The following is a 22,722-nucleotide window of genomic DNA, read 5'->3' on the forward strand; positions in this document are numbered from 1 at the left end:
AGCTTTGCGCCGCAACACACCCAAATAGGCAGCATAAAGTTGGAAAAGGATGTACACTGCAGCTGCACAATATATTCCCAGTCTGGGTTTTCCCAGCTATCCCCAAAGACACAGGGATGCAGCAGCTGGGGCTGAGCATAGAAAAGATGAGTAGGAGAAGCTCACAAGGTTCCAGCACCTTGTGATTGGTTAGTGGTGAGAATTTATCCTGTTAACTCTGTGCTTCAACTCTTCTTTTACAACAAAACTGAGTAAAATATATTTCTCCTGTTAAAAAAAAAGGTAAAGTTATAGAGGTTTTGTGAATTTGTACACTTGCACAGTCTCTATCGGTAGGGATTTTATGTCCTGTCCCTGAGACAGGCATGACGTTCCTGCTCAGTCTCAACCTGAGGTTGGGAAGGAGAGTACTCGGAAAACTTACAGTGTCCTTTACAAGGTAATGCCCATTCTTGCTGTTTTACAACTTATAGAAAGTAAATATGCTCACCTCATTAGTATTCTCTTTATGATAGGTAAGTATACTTAAGGAATTACCTGTTCAAGTCAATTCAAAATATTTATTTTGAGATCTCCACCAGCAGTGAAGCTACCACAAGCCACAGCTTTTACACATGGCCGATCTAAACCATGCCAGACTGAAATTTCTTCTTAACCCCAAAGAAACTGGCAAGACATTGATGGGAGTCCAAAGCTGCCACTTCCAGTCTAACCTTTATGGCCAGGAGTGCTCTGACATTCCTTGCTGGAAGTGCAACTTTGAGAGCTGAGAGTAACAGAGCTGCCTCAGAGCCTGCAAGTACTTAGGAAAGAGATGTTTGACAGAGCACCAAAGTGAAGTGAAACATCTGGCCAAGAAGGCCAATGGCATCCATCAAAAATAGTGTGGCCAGCAGGATTAGAGAAGTGATTGTCCCTCTCTACTCAGCACTGGTGAGGCCACACCTTGGAATCCTGTGTCCAGTTTTGGGCCCTCAGTACAAGAAAGATATTGAGGTGCTGGAGCCCCCAGAGAAGGGCAACGGAGCTGGGGAAGGGTTTGGAGGGTCATGTGAGGAGCAGCTGGAGGAGCTGAGGTTGTTCAGCCTGGAGGAAAGGAGGCTCAGGGGAGACCTTCTTGTTCTCTATAACTTCCAGACAGGAGGATGGAGCCAGGTGGGGTTTGGGCTCTTCTCCGAGGGAACAAGGGATGGGACAAGAGGAAACAACCTCAAGTTGTGCCTTGGAATGAGGTCACACATCAGGAAAAGTTTCTTCACTGAAACCATGGGTAAGGATTGGAACAGACTGCCCAGGGCGGTGGTGGAGTCACCATCCCTAGAAGTGTTCTAGAAACAATGGGATGTGTCACTCAGTGCCATGGTTTAGTTGGCAAGGTGGTGTTTGGTCAAAAGTTGGACTCAATGATTTTGGAGGTCTTTTCCAACCTTAATGATTCTAAGATTTCTGAAAGGATCACATCATAATGGAGCCCTTGGATTTGACCAATATCTTAGTTTCCAAGGAAGACCAAAAAAAAATTTCTCTTTATAATGTCTGAACTTAGTTTCCACATGAAAAGCTAATTTTCACTTTCTGAAGAGGCCACTGCTAACAGCTTTTAAAAGTCAACCAAAGCCAGCCTGAACATCAGCAGCATGAATGACAGCTCTGCTGCACTTTGCCCTGTGCAGATGGCACTTTGGAGTTCAGCAAACACATTCTGATACCTGCACAGAGCACTTAACTGCCGCTGGGAAGTGCAAGAGCCAAGGTAAATCTGGAGTACAAGGCTCTGAAAAAAAAATGACAAGCAGTTACTAATGTGGGAGGTCAGAATCTTGCTCCACACCCTCTGTGAGCCTTGCTGAGGTTCCCATGCTGTCTCAGTGGCAGCAGATAACAGGTCGATTAAACTCAGCACATAATATGATAACGAGCCTTATTCTCAAGAGTTGCACAAATTATATTGACACAGTGTAAATAAAAACAAGATAAGCTGCCTTCCATCTCTAAAGCAACATGGCAGAAATTTGGTTGGATTGCTTCTTCTATATATTTTTGGTTTTCTTCAGCTGTGCAGTATTGAGGAGACCTTGTGCAGAAGAGGAACTGCGGGATGGAAGGACTGAGAGCTGTCTTGTGGAGAAAGACTTGAGGATACTGAAGGGTGAAAAATTGGACATGAGCCAGCAGTTTGATCTTGCAGCCCACATTTTCCCCCTCTACTCTGCACTGGTGAGACCTCAACTGAAGGTCTGTGTCCAGTTTTGGATTCCTGTGACAAAAACAGTGTGGACCTCTTGGAGCAGTTCAGAGGAGGACCATGAAAATGGTCAGAGGGTTGGGGCTCCTCTCCTGTGACAAAAGGCTGAGAGAGTTGCAATTGTTCAGCCAGGAGAAGAGAAGGCTCCATGGAGACCTTGTTGTGTCCTTTTAATATATAAAGGGGCTTATAAGAAACATGAATTCAGGTTAGCAAACATGCAGTGACAGGACAAGGCACAACAGTTTTAAAGTGAAAGAGGGCAGGGTTAGATTAGATATTAAGAAGAAATTCTTCCTTTTGAGGATGGTGATGTTGCCCAGAGAAACTGTGGATGCCCCATCCCTGGAAGTGTTCCAGGCCAGGTTGGATGGGGCTTGGAGCAACCTGGTCCGGTGGAAGGCATCCCTGCCCATGGCAGGGGGTTGGAACTGGATGGTCTTTCATGTCCCTTTCAACCCAAATGATTCTGTGATTCTAAAAAATTTTCACAGTACATTTTCACAGATTTATGGGTGAAGTGCTTCCTCTTGGAACGTTCACAAGGTGAGCCTCACATGACTTGCTGCCAGCCCTGCTAATAATACTCTGACAAGATGGGTGTGAGTATTTTCCACAGTGCTGTGATGCAATTTCTTTGATCCACATTAGAGTGAATAAAGCTCCAGTGCAATTATCTGAGATTATTTCAGTGTCTGCGTAAAACATAGATTTGAAAACCACTATTACTTCACTCAATTATTTATGAGGGTACAATAACACTAAAATGAACAGCAGTAAGTACAGCATCCTTTTCCTCTATTTTCTCTTTCACCATGAGCAAAACAGAATACTTTGTAAGGAGAAAAGCTCTTTGCTTTGTTTAGGAAGGCAAAACTTCAGGGAGAATCTGTCATAAAATGAATGTAAGGCCATGCCTTCCTCCTATCTGCTTCAGAATGTTCCCTGTGCTGTGTGGTTTAGTGTTGCTTGAAGAGGAGACAAACAAACACACATCCAGGAAAAGACAGTCCCATGTAAATGTAACAGAGTGCCAAAAATGCTTCTTACATACATCTGTCTGATCAAACAATGGATATATACCTTCCTCCTATTGGTTTTATTTTATACCTCGTTTAACCGTAAATTACTATTTCAGAAGGTGTCATCTCTTTTGTAATAGCATTTACTGAAAACCTAAAACTGTATCCTAGGTAAGAAACATCCATTTGAGCCCTTTAAGTGTGGCAATCATTGTGATCTGATGCTGATTCGAGGTACAGTTCTGCTGACACTATGTCAATGAAATTTTTCCTGTTGCTTGTAAACAGCAGAAGCTCCTCTGTTTTCAGCATCCAAGTTACCTTCTTGAGTTCAAGTCTCTGAGGTTTTCAGCACTTAAGCCTCTGCATTCCTATCTTCCCTAATTGCCTCTCATTTCAGCTTTTAGCATGTTGTTCCACCTTCATGTTTTTTCACACATAGCCCCTTCTGCCTGCTGCCTTTCTCAGGCAATTTAGAGACTTGAAGAAAATAACTCCCATCTTTTCTTCCTTCAAATCATTCCTTAATTTTGCTAATGACTTGCATCCATTGCATTTCACTTCGTTTAGTTAAACTTTTGTGTGTGAGCTCCCATCAATTTAAAACTCAAAGTCTAGTTCTAATTATCATAGAATCATAGAATGGTTTGGGTTGAAAGGGACCTTAAAGATCACCTTGTTCCAACCCTGCTGCCAAGGACAGGGCCACCTTCCACTATCCCAGGTTGCTCCAAGCCCCATCCAGTCTGACCTGGAACACTTCCAGTCATGGGACAGCCGCAGCTTCTTCCCAAAGTCTAACCTAACCTCTGTCAGCTTAAAGCCATTCCTCCATAAACTGTTGCTCTGGGCTCTTGTCCAAAGTCCCTCTGCAGTTCTTTTGGAGCCCTTTTAGGCACTGGAAGGTGCTCTAAGGACTCCCCGAAGCCTTCCCTTCTCCAGGCTGAACAATTAGGACAAGTTGAAATACTGTGTCTTCTATCCATTTGCAAAACAGTAAATACAGCTGTCTGCCACTGTTTTATAGATTAATACAACCCAAGCAATAGATGGTAAACCAGAGAAATTGCACTTTTTTGCCAGAGTAAGCTGCATCTGTACCAGTCAGTCAAACAGGGCCAGTGTGCGGAGCTGTACACTGGCCTTGGATCATCCATACTTTCAATCTGTTACTGAGGTTCCTGGTATGGCTTTGCACACAAACACTGTCCCAAGGAATGTGGGGTATGTCTGAGGGACATCAGCTACACACAGAAGCCAAGTCAGTCCAGTTTGTCTCAGTACTAGAAAGCTCAAAGATTGCTTTACTTAGTAGCAAAAATGGAGCAAAGGTGATTACACAAGTCTTTGCAACTGTTTAGTTAAGCTAAGTGTAACTGTGAGTAAATCATTCTCTCCTCCTCTCCCCTCCTTACATGCCACTATTTGCTCCCTCAGAAAAAAGAAATAGAAAAATATGTAGAAAAACACCTTTTAGCAACAGAGCATCACAGAAAAATACTGAATAGCAATGTAAAATACACAGGGGTAAGACAATACCTATTTAGACAGCCAGGACAAAAATAGGAGCATCTTCAGGCACAGAAGTAAATGATTCCTGGTTGTCAGTCAGTGAATTTTGTGGCCTACCCTGGGCAGGATTTCCTCAATATAAGAAGCAAGACCCATTTTCCACCTTGTACCTGGTGTGACACTTTGTGTTTGAAGCACTAAAACTCTGCAGCGATCCCAGCCACCTGCAGCTGCACTTGACCCTGCCCTTCTTCCCAATTTCATGTCCATGACTTTTCAATTTGATTATAAACTGCTTGGCTTTGGGTTTTGTTTGAAAAGTGCTCCGTGAGCATTCACTGACACCTGCATTAACAGTATTTGTTTAAAAGAGGCACATTACTTTTAAAGGACAACATTTGCCTCCAGACAAAGAACTCCTGCACATCAAGTTTCCCTCCCCAACCTAACTGGGTATTTTATTGTGACTTAAGTAATCCAGATGTATCCTTCACATAAGGGTGAACTAAAGTCAGGTCTGCCTGAGACCTGCACATTCCTCCAGACCACTCTATTTTGACTTCTTTCCCTGTTTATTGACATTAAAAGCACTTTTACTCAGAGAAATAATAAAAAGAGAAATCCAGAAAAACTCCAGCCTTTTCTGCAGGAGATGGGCCATCTATATGAAGATAAGATTTGTTTATTATGATGGGACAGTGATGGAACCCAGAGTCCTTGTTCCATATTATCCATTTCCTTTTCATAACATACTTTTTTTAGTTTACCTTGGGGTGTGACTAAATCACCTGTGTTTATTTAAGTAACAGAAATACAGAACATGTTCAGGTGAATTGAAGAAAATCTCATTTGATGAAAATGGCATTTTGTTTGTGTAACATTACTTCTATGTTATTCTTTATGATTATTCAAATGAAACATTAGAAGTCAAGACAGAAATTCTTGATTCTGTTTTGCTTTAAAGAAACAGATTTCTGCTTTCTTGCTTCAGAACAAACCATCTTCTCATGGTGAAGAGGCAGACAATATCATTGTTATTTACATTTCTGATTCTTAGATCCCTGTTCTGTGTCTATCATTTTGGGGCGGTTTTTCCAAGGTCACCAAATTCAATGGAAAAATCTGCATTCCCTTTCCACATCTGGAATTTTGTATCTGTATATATCCCTCTCTATACATGTATATACATGCAATATTTATTCCATTTAAATCTGCTGTGATGAATCTGGAAGGGTTTCTTTCCATGTGAGCTGTCTCAGTGCACTAGAACTGAAAGGACTACTCACAGAAACAGGGAAAACTTTCTCTCCTGTGACGCTGAACACTGTGAGGAGCAGGAGGAGGAAAAGGAGTATTTCCAGAAGGCTGATTCTGCAGAGTTTTGCCTCCCTGAGCACCTGCTGTAGTCAGCAGAAAAAAATTCCACCGTGGGGGCGGCCAGGGAACCTGAGTTGGGAGCCTGCTCTAAATCCTGCACTGAATTTTTCTTCCTCCATCTCCTGACACAGAGGTAACTTAAGGAGTAGCTTGTGGAGGGAATGTCTTCCAAAAGTCATGAAAAGTTACTTCAGGGAACCATCTTTTAGAGGCTGTTAGCCAATGACAGAGTCATATACTAATTGCCATTCTTTTTCCCCCTTAATAATTAGTACTACTTTTTGGACAGCCTCTTAATAGTGCAGTTTTCCTAGGACAGCTACTTTCCCTTCCTTTTCATCAGTGTATTCCTCTTTGGTTTTAATAGAGAACTAAAATAAAGTGGGCCTGTTTTGGGTTTTTTAGACTGATAATATTCCCAATTCCAAATCTGGGATGGGGTTTGCTCTCTGGTTTAGGCCCCCTCTGCTGGTCTTCCCAAAGCAAAACACAAAATACCAGGGATTTTTCATTAGCAACAAACCTTCTTAAGAGAAAAATCCAGACTTCTCTTTCTTAACTTTTTACTATCAGAATATAAATCACAAGGAAGATCAGCTTTGGGGCTGTGAACTCAGCATGGGGGAAGTTTTTTAAAAACTGAATTCAAGAAAATAATTGCATAACCAAGCATGTGAACCTGTGGAATTTCTCAGGCAAAAAGTCCAAAAGTGAACATAGCCTAAAAAGCTGATCCCAGCCTGATCTGGCTCTTAGCAGCATCCTGTGATTGGCATTTTAATGAAGATATTATGTAAGGAGCTCGAGAAGCATAGGCTGCTGGGGATGGGGTTTTTCTGTGTATCTCAGCTAACAAAAGCCAGAGGTAGTAGTCCTGCTCAGACAGCACATATTTGAAGGAGATAAACAGGTAAGGAGGTACAGTGGCTAAATATTAGCACCCATTCCAGCAATATTGTAAAACAGAGATCTAATAACCTGGGAAAATCCCTGGGTGTCAGAGAAGTGAATTAAAGCACAGTGCTTTCTTAATCAGGTGAAGGACAGGACATGCTGGCATTGGGAGAAGGGAAGTACCTGGTATTCCACCAGTTCCTTTCTGGTATCCAAAACAAAGCAAAAGAAGGTCTGAGACTGTTCTAACTAATACCAACACCTAAAAATGTTTCTTGCCCAGGACCAGACAGAAATGTGTGGTAGCACAGTTGTCAACCCAGAGAGGTTCAGGAGAGTCACAAAGGACAAGAATGGTTTATTTTGCATGGGTGGGATTTTTAATGATGTTAAAAAGCATTTCACATGTCACAGCAACAGGCAAGTTACTGGCCACAGGTATTTAAATCAAAGCTCTGTAAGCAGCCTCTTGTTACCTGCCCTGGGTAAATAAATTCCTGAACACACTGGAGAAAGTGTAGTGGAGGCCAACCAAGGTGGAGAGAGACTTAGAGAACTGTCTTTGCTCAGCTGTAAGGGGAGAAGGATAAGGGAAGGTTTTATTTCTGCCTTCAATCACAGACTCTTTTCAGAGAGACATAGTCGTAAGAGACAACACAAATTATAACACAGGAAATTCTGATGGGAAACACAAGAACAAGTGCCCAGACAGGTGGGATCTCCATTCTCAAAGATATTTAGGTTGGATGTTAGGAAAAGGTTTCTTCACCCAGCGGGTGGTTGGCACTGGAACAGGCTCCCCAGGGCAGTGATCACAGCACCAAGCCTGACAGAGCTCAAGGAGTGTTTGAGCAATGCTCTCAGGCACAGGGTGGGGTTCCTGGGGGTGTTCTGTGCAGGGCCAGGAGCTGGACCCCATGATCCTTCCAATTCAGGATACTCCATGATTCTATGGCTCACCTGGACAAAAACCTAAGCAACTCCTCATTGGACCTGCTTTGAGCCAGGAATTGAACTGGTTGACCTCCAGAAGTCCCTTCCAACCAAAATTATACCATGATTTTATGGTAAATGACTACTGTATCATTAATCCAGCTTAACCTGATGAAAGTTACTTTGACAGTTCTAATGCTTCCCCGAGCAAATAAGAAATTTAAACCCAATCCAGACTCACTGAAGTCAGTGGGAATCTTGAGCTTAACTTGAAAGGCACTGGATCAACTTCAATGCTTTTAGGATTCGTGTTCAGAAAACATACTAAACTTTATTTTTGTAGGCGACACTAGGAGTTGCTTTTTCTTAACTGTGAGTTTCTCAATAGGTTGTCTCTGCAGTTAGATGAGAACTGCTCTCTTTGGAGTAGTCACAAATCCTGCTCAGAGATTCACCCAGCAGAGCAGGGTTTTGCTCAGTGCTCTGGGGGTGTGTAACTCCACTTTTCAGTTTGCACTTGCAGGAAAATTCCCGTTTGCCAAGTGTTATTGGTGATGAGCCTCTTGTCTAACGTGGGTTCAGCTCAGGGCAACTGCTGCTTTCGCGTTGAGACACTGTCTATAATAATTGAAATTTATGTCATAGAATGGCAATCCTGTGACCTCTGTAGAGTGAGCTAATGGTTCCAATCTTGTTTTCAGCAGGCTGCTGTGAATTAACATGGCCACTGCCTTCTCTTTTTCACCTCATCATTTTTCTTTGTAAAACAAGCTTTTTCTCTCTTATCTTGTCTCTTACAAGGGATCCTATTATTTATCTTCAACATGAAACAGAGTAAAACAACACAAGGGAGTAATTACTTGACAATAAATGTCAAGTACTAGCCAATTATTTTGATGTTTCCTATGAAGGTTAAAAAATGCAAAAAATTCCATGAATTTGTAAAAATATAGTGAATTCTTTCATACACGCAAAGAGAAGGGAAACACAGATTTATCTTAATAGGTATAGGAGTTATATACTACAGAGAAAGAAAACAAACAAGGAAACAAACATATTTAAAATCCTTAAAAGAAATCACATTCACAATCCCTCAAGAAGTAGCTGTCCTCCTAATCTCTTGGATTAACTGAAATTTCCTGAGAAGGAAGGATACCTTTCTGGTTAGGGTGGAGACTTGGATTATCTCCAAGCAGCATCCATGTTTTGAGTCATCCTCTGATATGAAGCTGCACCGCGTTACTCTCCCTTAAATGCTCTCCAAAAGAACATATGCTAATGTGACCTGCAGTATGAGATTTTCCTTTCCTGATAGGCTTCCTCTCCTCAGACTCTGGGCTTGAACTGCACAACAAGCAGTTTCTTTTCATAATGGCCCTTGTTGCTTTGCTAATCTTTGGTTTTGCACCATCCCCAAAGAAACAGAACACCGTCATTGCAGGATGAGAGATATCATAAAAGTGCTAAAAATCCAAACTACTGCTTGTTTCACTTTCCTAAGAAAGACAACACATGGAACTCATGATCTCATATCCATTTTTACCATGTCCCTTATGCTAACAAACATGAAACAATGTCTTTACTTCTTAGTCATACCCCATCAGCACCTATGTAATGAAACTAAAATTAAACTTTGGTTATACTGTCAAATAAAAAAAGACACAGGTGGCCAAAATCCAACTCCACACCAGGATTATCTTTTAAATCCAGGACTCTCCAGAATCCTTGGTGCTGTGGAAAACCTATTTTGCGAAATACTGAGTAATGTTTAGGTTTCAAATATCTCCATGCCTTGGCTATTTGATTCTGATATGTTGCTTTTAGCTTAATTTAACTGTTTAATTGACACAAAAAAATCCATCTGCTCAGCTGTGTCCCAGCTAACAGCTTGTTAAAAGAGACAACTGTTTAAACACATTTCTATGAATGAATGTAGCAAAGCGTAAGTTGTGTTAGGTTGTACAAAGAAGATGACTACGTGCAACTATTGAAAGAAGAAAAGGACTGGTAAGACAAAAGAAAAAAAAAAAGGGAGTTTACAGAATATAAATCTTATCCTCTCATCCGAACTAATCTCTCTCACATCTGGAAATTCCAGTCTTTATCAAATTTCAGAGTCTGTTGCCTGGATGTTCATAATTATAAACCCCTTAAGATCATCATAAGACTCTTGATGACTCAGGATGAAGTATTCTTATGCATTGACAGTCTGACATGTAATTTCAGCTGTGATTGCTAAGCTAATTTTTAGGTTAAACAACCGACGGCTGTGGGCAGGCCCATTACAATCGGCTGGGTAAGAGCAGTTTTTAAAACGTGCTAATGACTGAGGGATTGATCCTGAGACGCTGAGGTCAGTGGCAGCTTTGTCACCGACTGCGGTGAGGACACAGCGAGGCCTCCCTGCACGGACCAAGAGCAAACAAAAACAGCGACTTCCACGTGCCTTCACATTTTGAAAAGAGAAGATGAAATGAACGGAATGGGTGAAAGCCTGCCTGGTAAAATGTTCTGGGTGTTCTCTACTTCGCAGCTTGTCTTTTAGGAAAAGATCTTGTCAAGAGAATCAGACTTTGAGAAATTGAATACCAAGACACAGGCATTTCTTGGTGTTCAGTGATGATGATTAAATGAAGTGTATCCCTCCACGCTGGAAAGAACTGAGGAGGTATCCCTGTTGGAGTCCTGTTGAGTATTAATCTGCCCCAGCCTTTAAAATACTTCAAATCAACTTATGTTGTCTCCCAACGTGCCTTTAAGCTGATTGATGGTTTCTGTGGTGCAGAGAAGCACAGACGGTCCCAAAGAGACCATATGCATTGTGCTGCCGTGAAACTGGTGGAGAGCTCAGGGACAGGGGCCAAAATGAATTGGCATAGCCAGGCAAGCTGTGCCAGCACTTCTTCAGACATCAAACATGACTGTTTTGTCCCTTTTTCCATAACAAGTTCAGGACACCCAGACTCTAGCAAGACTTTTCCATTTCAGCTACCAAGGCAGCAGAGATTCTAAAGGGAGAGGGGGGAAAAAAAATCACTGTTTGTCCTTTTTCCCCTCATTTTTCATTTTCTTTAAAATGCCTGTAGACTATACTGACATTCTTTTTTAATTTCCCCATTTCACATGAAAAGCAAATTTTCCTGGCCCCCGGGTCTTCAGTGACATTTTGCTACAGATAGAAGGAACCATGTGAAATGCAGGTGCTTTGCAGATGAGCTCTGAAAACCTCAATAAAACTGCATTTCTCTTCCTGAGTTGCCTGGATTTTTGTCATCTTTGGGCTTTTGAAGAAATTGGGAGATGCCATGCTTTTCCCATATTTCATATACAAAGAAGAGAAAAATGGAGGGATGACCCCTCTCCAATATTCTAGAATATTAATACTATTTTATATACTAACCTCCATTAATGGTAAATATATTACCTTTATTCTCCTTTTAATCTGATATTAATTTATAATATTTATTTTATATGCTTGCATTTTATATGCTTTATTTTGTATTATGTTTATATTTATTATGTTTCATATTTTTATTGAGCTTATTTTACAAGCTTTGTATTTTTATTATGTTTCTATTTTTAATATGTTTTATATTAATTTTCAACATAAAACTATTCTGCTTCTGTTGATATTTTGGTCTTTGCTGTACTTTGCTTCTGCTGGTTTTCTTGAATTATAGGTTACTTCCATCAGCAAATTCTCCCTGGAAAAATAAAACTCATGACTGAGCATCACTTGCTTTCTCTTACAGCTAAAATAAGAAAACCACATTGTGATGCCCTAATGATTTTGTACCTAATTTTGTAGTTTGAAAATTACCAGCATTTGGTTTTTAAATGAGATCATCACTGTTGTTTTTTAAAGCGATCAGGAGAGCATGGATCTGGTCTCAGAGGCAACAAAGTATGGCAGTTTGGGAAGCACATTTCAAAAGTCCAGCAGAAAGGGAATTATGTCAAAACTGCTGCATTTCAAGAATGCAGGATGTTTGCATGTGATGACCAAAATCTTTGTGACATCCTTCAGATAAATTCAGTTTGGATGCAGGATACACCCTAGGTGTGTACTTTTGATGATTTAAACATCATGTGATTATTAATCATCACTACAGTTCTGGCATTTTATGGAGCTCCCAACGGCACAGCTGCCCGAGCAGATCCCTACAGGTGTCATCACACCAGGGTGTTGCAGGAATAGCACCAGGAAGGCAGAAAGCCTGCAGCGTAATTATCCATCTGGCTTTGAGATTCCAAAAATAGGTGCAGCCCCCTGGAGAAGGGATGGGGCAGGGCATCAGTACTTCCCAAGCCAAACATGAAGTTATGGCAAGATCACGCTATTACAGGTCACATATATCATTAATACAAAGATTTCTATAGATAGCCTCTAAGCCTCTCTAATGTGTAAGGTAATTAATTAATTTTAGCTATATAAAAATTAGGAATATCGTCTAAGTTGTCATCTGAGCTTCTTCTGAATTCACAGACACTACAGAAGAGAAAAAAAGTCACCTTCAAAGAACTCACCCAACCTGCTCCAGACACCAGTGAAAGCACGACAGTAATGACCACCTGTCTCCTTCCACCAAACCAAGGCAGCCCAGACAACAATCTATACATCCAGTATTTAGATGTGTATTACCAGGTGATACAAATCCTTTTCCAAACAAAACAAAACCCTGCCGTTTACTAACTTTTTAGGCTGCAGAGTAACTTCGAATGTATTATTTCCCACCTACATCAGATATTCATGGCAGACCATATAAGAGAGAAGAAACAGGGACAGTAAATAAGGGAAGCTGAAACCAAGCTTTCAGATGACAGAAGTTCAGGTCTTTTGTCTTAGAAGTCAAAAAAATCTAAATGGTGCAATACAAGAGTTCACAGTTACAACAGTGATCCTCCACCTCTACTCTTCCCTAATGAGGCCACCTCTGGGGTGCTGTGTTCAGTTCTGGTCTCCACAGTTCAAGAAAGACAAAGAGCTACTGGAGAGGGTCCAGCGGAGGCTGGATGATCAGGAGTCTGGAGCATCCCTCTTATGAGGCATGATGAGGGAGCTGGGCCTGTTTAGGCTGGAGAAGACTGAGAGGGGATCTCATCAATGCATATAAATGTTTCAAAGGTGGGTGTGAAGAGGACATTACCAGATTCTTTTTGGTGGTGCCCAGAGACAGGACGAGGAGCAGTGACTGTGAACTAAAACACAACAAGACTCGCTTCAACATGAGGAAGAACTCCTTACATTGACAGTGGCAGAAGACTGGAACAAGCTGCCCAGGAAAGTTGTGAATTCTCCCTCTCTGGAGACACTCCAAACCCACCTGGGCCCATTCCTGTGTCACTGCTCCAGGTGGCCCTCCTGCCTTGGCAGGGGATTGGACCAGGTGATCTCCAGAGGTTCTTCCAACCTGACTGTTCTGTGATCCTGTGATATTGGTACTAAAATTTCCCTGTTTGAGGAATACACAGACAAAACTCTGATACTTCATGATATACCTTAGAGTAAAAGAAGTTTAAGCACTGCTATTAAACCAGAAAGAGTTAAAAGGCGTGTTGGGCAATACAGTGTGCAGAGATTACAGCAGGCTCGTACAGAATATGGCCATTACGATGGAAGCTGATTCCAAAGTGCAGTTAAATTGCCATGTGATCCCCGTTGCAACTGTGGTCCCATTTTCTCTTTTTATGGGAAATGATGTCATTGGGAACAGCTTCATCGGGCTAAGCGTGGAATTTTCTAAATTGAGTTTTAATGAATAGACTGGACAAAGTCATCCTCCTGCCTGCAATAACTGAGTGTGCATCGGTGGCAGAAAGCTCTTGGCAATTACCATCCATCTAAAGACTTCTAAAAAGCTGTAACAGGAAACAGAATTAAAATTGTCCAGAAATAATATTTTCTAAGAACAGGTTGAGAAGCAGCACATCATTTTAAATATGACTATAATGCCAAAAGAATTTTCTTGTTCCAAACAGTGAAATATGATCCTTCTCAATAACTCATTAATGTTTTATGATAGAGAGTTGAGTTTCACAACGGTTCTTGTTACTGTGGCGCTAATAAGTGTGGTGACTACAGGTCCCAGCCATCTGTATCACAATTTGATGTACAGCTGAAGAGAAAATAAAGAGTTGTACACTGGGAGATGTCGTTTCATCAACTACAAATACATTTAGTAGAGGGATATGATATACTTAGCTGTTTTATCAGAATCAAAAGTGATGCTTGAATTTCTTGTAAATATTGATTACCATTGTCAGTGCAATAGGCCAAGCAAATCTAGGGAACTAAATAAAAGTTAATGCTTTAAGAAAATATTGTAGTAATTTGACTTAGTCCAATTTCCCCTGAAAAATGTATAAATAGCAAATGAGAGCAGCAAACTCTCTGCTGACATGACATTCTTGCAGCTTAAAATGAGGGCGTCACCAAAAAGATACAGGGCCATGTTTTCATTCACTTTTATTTAAAAAAGCCTCACTCAAAACACAGATATAGGTAACATGGAATCTAAATGAAATCCATTATTGTACATAATTCTAAGTGCTAGGAGAGCTTTATTAAAGTGGAAAAGGGGAGTGAAAAATTAAAGAGGAGAGGTTAAAGAAACATGGCACATGCCTGCAGGAACAATTCTGTGTAATCTTGGGAAGGGAAGGGTTAGGGTTTGCATTTAAATCTCTCTAAAGGTCTGTTTCCACCAACAAATTTTACTGCATTTGACTACAAAGGCCCGAAATTTCTAACATTAATTTGTTAACAGAACATTGAGCACAACTGAGTAGTGCTCAGTATCGTGGTAACGATCACAATTAGGGGGAATACAGGGAGATCGGGTCCAAACATTCCATCCAGCCGAAGACAGCAATGGGAAGTGGAGATTCTGCCATCGTACCAAAACACGGTCAGTTTATCTGTCACAGGAAAGCCATACAGCGATGAGGTTTCACTGTATTTTTCAGAGTTCTTATAGCTCTCTCCAGATAGGATTTTCTGCCCTCCTTTGCTGACAAACTGCACTGATAGTTGTCAACCATAACCAGCCATTGGAGGGCTCTCCAAACGTTCCGTTTAGGGAATGCTTTGGTTTGGAAAGGACCTTAAAGACCACCCAGTTCCAACCTCCTGCCATGGGCAGGGACACCTTCCACTAGACCGGGTTACTCAAAGCTTCATCCAGTCTGGTCTGGGGCACTTTCAGGGATGGGGCATCCACAGCTGCTCTGGGAAACCTGTGCCAGGGCCTCACCACCCTCACAGTAAAGAATTTCTTCATAATTTCTGAAGTAAAATTCTCTCCGTTTAAAGCCATTAACATATGGCTGTTTGCTGTGATTGTTGTTGAAGATGGAAACCATCTAGACAACCTTGCTACACAGCCACTTCACCTTTCCCAGTCCTCCTCAGCATCTCTTCCTCTGTATTCAATTCCTTCTTCGCATCCTCAGAGCTACCGTGCATTCCTAATCCTCCCCTTGAAGCACTCCTCCCAGCACCCACTCTGCCTGAGAAATCCCCAGCCACGAGGTTTAACCCTGGCTTGCTGGAATTAGCCATTCCTCCCAGAACCACCCCTCTCCCATCGAAGCCTCCTTGAGCACCCTCCTCCCCTCCTTGAGACAAAAGAGAGGTTTGTCTAAAAGCTTCTCGTCTCAGTTTGTTCCCTGCAGACTGGTGGGGGAGTTGCTCCATGAACACACTCCCATGTCTTTTGTTCACAGGCCAGCCTTCATCAAAGGGGGCTGAAACCCGTGGGATTATTAAACCCATTACGCGTTCATTACTGGTAATCCGCTGCTGATTTTGCCAGCGGTTGTGCTTCCAACGGGAAATCCTGCGGGGCTCTGATTCAGGCGAGTAAGAGTCCCTCAGGGCTAGAGGACATAGTCATAAACTGTGACGTTCAGGGGATGTTCAGGTTGGACATCAGGAGGAATTTCTTCACAGAAAGGGTGATCAGACATTGGAACGGGCTGCCCAGGGAGGTGATGGGAGTCACCGTCCCTGGAGGTGTTTAGGGAATGACTGGACATGGCACTCAGCGCCATGGTCTGGTTGACACGGTGGTGTTGGGTCATAGGTTGGACCCGATGATCCCAGACATCTTTTCCAACCGAAATGATTCTGTGATTCAGGGAGACGAGCCAGCACCTCGGGACCCACTGTGCGCTCCATCATCCTCAGGTGGGTTGAGCTGCTGACGCCACCGCACCGGGACCGAGACCGGGCCCGGGATCCGGACTGGAATCGGAACAGGACCGGGATCGGGATCGGGATCGAGAGTGGGCTCAGGATTTGGATCGGGATGGGGAACACGCGCCCCCAGCTCTCGCGCCAGCCTCTCCCCCTCAGGGACAGGGGCGGAGCCAGTGACGTCACCGCCCGCGCGCCGCTCCCGCGGGCCCGGCGCACGCGCAGCGCGGCGCGGGACCCGGGGCGGAGGGTGATGTAATACCCGTAACGGCCCCGCTCCGTCCGACATCCGGGTATCCTGCTGGGGTGCTGTTGTTTTTTTTGTTTTCCGCTTTTTTTTTTTTTTTTTTTTTACTCTTTCTTTTTTCCCCTGAAAAGCTCCATTTGTCGCTTTTTCTGGTGTTTTAATTTTTTTTTTTTTTTTTTAACGGGAGAGAGAGACGGTGAGGAGGGAAAGGGCACGGGGACGCGCGCGCGCTCCCACCTCCCCTCCCCTGCGGCGTGCGCGCCTGCGCAGAGGGGCGGCGGCGGCAGCGCAGTGCGAGTGTGTCCGTGTGTCCGCCCGTCCGTCCGTCCGTCCGTCCGTCCGTCCGTCCGCGGCCGGCGCTCCGCGCGGCGCTGCGCGGGTGGGCGCGGAGCAGCTCGGGCGGGGGACGGGGACGGGGGGGGCCGCCGGCGGCGGCGGGGGCGAGATGAGCGCTGGGCTCCCCCTGGGCACAGAGCCGCCCTGTGAATGAGCTGAGGCGAGGCCGCCAGCCGGGTGCCCCCCTCCTTCTCCTCCTCCTCCTCGTCCCCCCCTCCTTTCCCTTCTCCCCCGCGCATCGCCGGGAGCGCGGCCCTGCCCGCACAGCCGGCACCGACGCCGCGGCCGGGGAGGTAAGTGGCGCTGCGCAGTGCGGGGCCGGGGCGGGGTGAGGGGGCGGCGGGGCCGGGGCGCTGCGGGGCCCCGGGGCCTGTAAACAACCGGGGGCGGCGGAGAGCGCGGGAGCTCGGCGGCACGGCTGGGAGCGGGTCGGGCGGCCGGAGGGAGGGAGATGGATGGGGAAGGGTGGTGCGATCCCGCTGGGATGCCGCTGCCGGGAGCCCCCTGCGCAGCCCCTGCATTGCAGGCGCCTGCTGAGGGTGGAAGTGTCCCCGCAGCCCCCCGGGCACGGCGGGAGGAGGGTGAGCGGCGGGGTCTGGGCCTGGCTCAGGTAGGAGCAGCAGCTTTCCCTTTCTCCCTGCCCCCTCCTTTCCTCGCCCAGAGTTCATTTAATAAAGGCTATAAACAGCCTGCTCTCCCATCGCCACCCAAACGCTCGGGGCACGGCACTGACTGGGAAAAAAAAAAAAAACAAAACAACACGCATCTATTTATAAAGCACCCCACCCTGGCGAGGGTCGGAGCATCAAGCACTCCCCAAATAGTGACATTGTGATGCAGCGGGCGGCTTTCCCTCACCAACGCCTTTCGGGCGTTTAAAGTTTGAGAGAGATTTCGGTGCCTTTGAAAACAATGTCTTGAGCAAAGGTTGCGCTGACGATCTGTGATCTGTCACAGAGTGCGTGGTAAAAGTCCGTGGAAGAAAATGCTGGTTTCGGTGAGAAAGTTGTGCGGTGATGTCCTGGGTAATTGGGCTTGCGTGTGAAATGCCGGAGGTTCTGAGCGTACGTCTAACCTTTTTGTTACATTAGATTGTATTGTAGTAGTTGTGATACAACGTTAAGACAGGCTGAAGGTTGACCGTTTCAGGAGAATTGATTTTGCAGACATCTGTTCGATACGTATTTGTATTTATTTGGTACGATTAAAATATTCCTTAATGTTGCCATGTGGATGGCAAAATTTTGTGGTTACAGAACTAATGTTTAAGTTTACAGCAGCACTTGGGAAGAACTAAATTTTTTTGAGCTGTATCTTCTGTCAAACGGGAAAGTGCTGTTCATTGGGGTGGTCTCTGTGGTAACTTTAAGATTTAAGGTCCTTAAGGTATGTCATCCAAAGGAATTTTTTATTTTTATTTTTTTTAAGCAGGAGACAGTTTTAGATCACGAGAGCAGTAGCTGGAAAGAAGGTAGGTGATATGTTTTCTTTAGATTGTGATATTTAGCATCAAGTGAGCTGAATCAATTTATAAAGTAGAAGTTCTAACTCTTGTGATTCTAGGAAATTAATTTCCAAATATGAGCCCTTGTAGCACTTTCCTGAGCTGTTTCAGTGATTAGGTGGCTGAAGCAAGTTTTGTGAAGTAATGGTGGAATTAAGGCTGGATGGCTACTGTTACTCAGCACCCTGAATGAGTTGCCAAATGACCAAGAATTTTGCAATTTCTAGCCACATTTCTTCTCTGATAGCTTCCCTTCTGGTGCTATTCATGGTTTCTTCTATGAATAACATCAGAGAAAACGTGAGCCAGGTAAGTTTTACAGTTTACCTATCCAATCACAGTAGCATTCAAAGGGAAGGTGTTAAAGGACTGCAGCTTGGATCAGTGCACCAGCATTAGCTGCTCCTAAAGTTCTCACTCCCAGGCCTTGCTGAGTCTCCCTTTTGTATATGAGACTGGGCTAGAAGAGTTGCTGATGCATCATGCCAGTTATTAATGTTTTCCTCACAGAGCTCTCTGATAAACTCCTCAGATAACCGTGGGGAGAGTTTGTCTGTCCTCTCACTCTCTTCCAGCATAGCCGTGTTTTTGTCATATACAGGCAAGGCCTAGCTCTGGTTTACAGTTTAGTCCTCTGCTTGATGATTGTCAGGTCAATCTCTCCTGTCGAAGTACAGTACAAAACTATACTTGTTTTCCAAGTATTTCCTTAACTGTCTATAGGTATGCTTGGGATACTTTTGTTGAAAGCGAAGGGAGATGGAAGTGCCAAATGACTGGTGAAGCTTGCAGGTCCAAACAAGCAGAACTCAGAGCAATTTGAATTAAAACAGAATACTAAAAAGTTTTTTTTTTTTCCTATAAAATCGAGCTGGTTGCTTCTTATCTGGAGTGCAACTTATGCGGTGGAGTTGAGTCATTCTTGCTGAGATTGCATTTTGAGAACTGTCGTTAAAATGCTTAGATATTTAACTCTGGCACAGTATAATTTGCAAACTTATGTAACTGGTATGTTTTTGAATGCAGCTGTCAATAAGAGATCTTATTGCACTTTTCCTTTTTAGTGGAACTAGGGAATATAAAGCAGCTGCTTTCACAAAATGACCTAAATATAAGTAATTTAAGAATAGCATATTTCTTGCTAAAATATTGGCATTTCTATAGGCTTAATTTTCACATGTTCCAGGTCTATTCTGATGTACAAAATACTTATGTAATTGGCTAGGCAGAACAGCATTGCAATTAAGTGATGGAATGATGCAGGCTATGCTAATAAATAAACAACTTTTAGAATGGAAAGTACTGTAAAATAACTGTTTTCATTTTGCCTGTGCTAACCGGAGACATTTTAAAGACTTGAGTAGTAGTAATGTTTGAAGTTAAGACATTAGTGGTTTATCATAGCTAAACCTGAGCCAAAATGCATTTGTTCTTACTATTTCATGTGGACCTTTGTAATTTTTGCTCCTCTTTTCTCATAAATCATACTTTTTACTTTTTTTAGAAAAAATTGTATCATCTGTTTCTTTCCAAATGACACAACTTGTAATCTCATTTGTTCTTTTAGAAATTTATCTCTTTTTGGATAATACTTGGTTGCCGAACTCTTACTGGTCTCTGTAGTTTTAATCACATGATCCAAATTTCAGTTTAGAATACTAGGATAAGGAATAAACTTCTGTAACATTTACACATGCTTAACTACAATCCTCTTTGTTGAATAAATGGCAAATGCAAAGTATCAAGTCTGCGTATACAATATGTAAATCCTGAAAAAATGACAATGTTGTTAGGATATTTAGAAGATCCAGGGAATGTGCATAGATGTACATTTTATGGCATTTTATGTACATTCCATTCACCAGAGCTAAAAAATGTTTTTTAAGGAGGATTCATGTATTTGAGCCATGATGTGGTGCAGATCATGGTGGAGATAATGCTTTCTACTCGTAGCTTCTTTATGTTGCTCTCTGTCTGTGAAGGAACAATTTAGCATTTATTAAAATTTAATATTTCTAGAGTAAATCACTTGACTCTTAAGACTGGGAGGAATGTTTAGACCAAGGGAATTGTAATCAGGGCAGGAGGAAGAAGCAAGTGTGATTCCATGGGAGCGAATAGGCTGATTTTTGTTCCTGGGTAGAGGCGGTAACCACTGTGTGTTACTGGTGTTAAACCACTGCTGCAAGGTCTGCTTTTCTGTAGTTGTCTGCTAACTCTGCCACAAACTAAGTTACAGATTTCTGTCAAGTTGTTATCTGTTTTCTTATTTATTTGGTTTGTGTTTAAACACAAATACCAGTACAATTCACTAATGGCTATTTCAGCTGCCTATTGGCCTCTACAGAACAAAGTGTATTTATAACTATATGAAACAGTCGCTCAGATTTTTTTAACAGCTCTTCTCAAAAGGTGTTTATATGTGACTAAAACAACAGAACAAAAACTTCTTTCACTGACAGTTCCAATGAAGTACACTTCTACTGTTTAGAGTGTAAACTTTATAGCAGTATATATCTATGTATACCAAAAGAGCATCTAAGAGTGCTACAAAGGAAAAAGCAAAACTGGCTAACCATGTTTCAATATTGAAATGTAGAGAAAAGCAGTTTACACAGAGAGGGAAAAGTACATTTGCCTCCTCGTTGCTAACAGATTAGTTCTCATTTAAAGTAAGAATATTTTAGTAGATAAAAAGGTCTCTAAAGTCTTCCAAGATAATAATTTGCAAACCAAACAAACACAAGTGTAACATGGCTTGTATTTTGATAGCTGCAGTTTAAATAAAGCAAAGCACTTCAACGTGCTTATGGTGATACACCGTGTGCTGAATTATGTGGGACTACTCAGATGTGTGATGTTGCTCTCATGCTTAAGTGCCTTGCTGGATTGTGACCTAGAGGATGAAATGTGCTCTCATGTTTGGGTCTCAGCTGTAACTTGAAGGATTTTATGTATCTGTGTGTGCAGTTCATTTTTACTGCCAACTGTCCTTGTGATCTGAAATTCAAATGGTAGCCTGTATGCTTCTTGATGGTATATCATAGCTATTTGTCCATTAAGTTCTGTGGTATTTTTACATAGAAATAACTAAAATGCAGTAGCCACGAGAACTGTGTAAACTGTGCCTGAGCTCTTTGTGTTTGGAGATGAGTTTAAGGAATTCTCCAGCTGTTAAGTAAAACCCAGTCTTTGGAAAGGACTACAGAATGTGGAAAAATGTGGGCGGTTAAGCAGCTAGCATTAAATTGTAGGAAAATTTAATGAAGAAAAATCAGTTGCTGTCAGTAAATAATTTTCTGGTTCCCTCAGTCAATTACAGTAAGTATTTGGACAGACCCTTGTTAAAAATCAACTGCTGCCACTCTGTAATGAGCCATTCTGAGGCTGCAGATCAAGGCCCCATAAGCTTAGGAAATGCTGGCATTAGCACTGCTTTGATTTTTGAAGAGCAGGTGAATTCAACAATGTCCTCATTGAGTGACCAGAATGTTTAGAGCTGTCATGAACTCTGGTTTGGACTGAGGGGAGCACCTTTACTGCCTTGTTTATCATGGGCAAATCACCTCTCTGCTGGTAGTGATAGAAGCGAACTTGACAATCAGTGTGCCCCTCAGAGGAAAGCCTTCTGTCCTGAAAGTTTCTGTCTGCATAAAAGGCTAAAAACAATAGGGTTGTTTTTTCCATTGGTTTCTTTTTTGTATTTTTATGTAGTCTTGGGCAAAAAATCTGCTTTATTGCAGCAGTCATCCTCTGTCCTTGATCTTCTAATGAGATAGGAATGCTGGGGACGTGAGGGCAAAATAGTTTTGTAAATAAAATCTCTGTGTGTATACAAATGAACAAACTCCAGCTTTTCCTAAGCATTGAGGATTTGACTTCCAGGTCTTAATGTGCTTCTGACAGTTTTGATGTCATTTCCTTGCAAGCAAAGCCAGGTTATAGCTGTAACTTCAGAACATTTCCTATTTTATTGCCATTTTATTCCCAGGTGTAGTCATCAGGTTTCAAGTCTATCCTGTATGCTACTTTTCCTATATCCTCACCAGAATAGCGTTAATGTTGCTGAGATTAGAACCCCACAAATGTTTTCATGTAAAGTGAAGGGTCTGGGAAATTACTTGTGTATTATTTCGTAATATTGAGTGCTTGACTAAACAGGAAGTTTTGGGCCCTTCATGCAAACATCATCTTCTAATTACTGGGCACACACATACCGGTTGTGTTTTCTCTAAATAGTTTATTTTTATTTTACTCCCAAGCTCTATCTGTATAAACTTTATTTTCACTTGGGTGTCATTCTGCCATATTGATAAAATAAATTGCTCATAAGACAAACCATAAACAGTTGGCTGATGTTTCTTGTAGAAGTTAGGAAGATCTGAAGTTTGAAAGCTTTAAATAATAGGTTGGTGAGCAACTAGAAGTACAAAGAGGAAAAATAGAAGATCAGAT

General features: G+C 42.5%; 2 protein-coding genes across 6 annotated transcripts in view; one reads left to right on the plus strand and one right to left on the minus strand.

Annotated features, from left to right (window-relative positions):
- Nucleotides 1–16,118: 16,118 nt before the first annotated feature.
- On the minus strand, nucleotides 16,119–16,469 carry LOC116445233 (tetra-peptide repeat homeobox protein 1-like). Its single transcript, XM_032111631.1, has one exon. It carries the CDS (start codon nucleotides 16,467–16,469, stop codon nucleotides 16,119–16,121), a length of 351 nt encoding a protein of 116 aa, XP_031967522.1.
- Nucleotides 16,470–16,816: 347 nt separating this feature from the next.
- Nucleotides 16,817–22,722, plus strand: part of PPM1A (protein phosphatase, Mg2+/Mn2+ dependent 1A) — a 35,409-nt gene continuing 29,503 nt past the window's right edge. For 3 of the 5 annotated variants that reach the window (XM_032113324.1, XM_032113325.1, XM_032113321.1), the window contains exon 1: nucleotides 16,818–17,056. The gene's annotated coding sequence lies outside the window, so the exon portion shown is untranslated. Of the gene's footprint in view, nucleotides 17,057–18,191; nucleotides 18,235–22,722 lie in introns of all 5 variants that reach the window. The other 2 variants (XM_032113323.1, XM_032113322.1) reach the window with 2 other exon arrangements.

Source organism: Corvus moneduloides, chromosome 6, assembly GCF_009650955.1.
Source record: "Corvus moneduloides isolate bCorMon1 chromosome 6, bCorMon1.pri, whole genome shotgun sequence".
In the NCBI taxonomy this organism is placed as follows: Eukaryota; Metazoa; Chordata; class Aves; order Passeriformes; family Corvidae; genus Corvus; species Corvus moneduloides.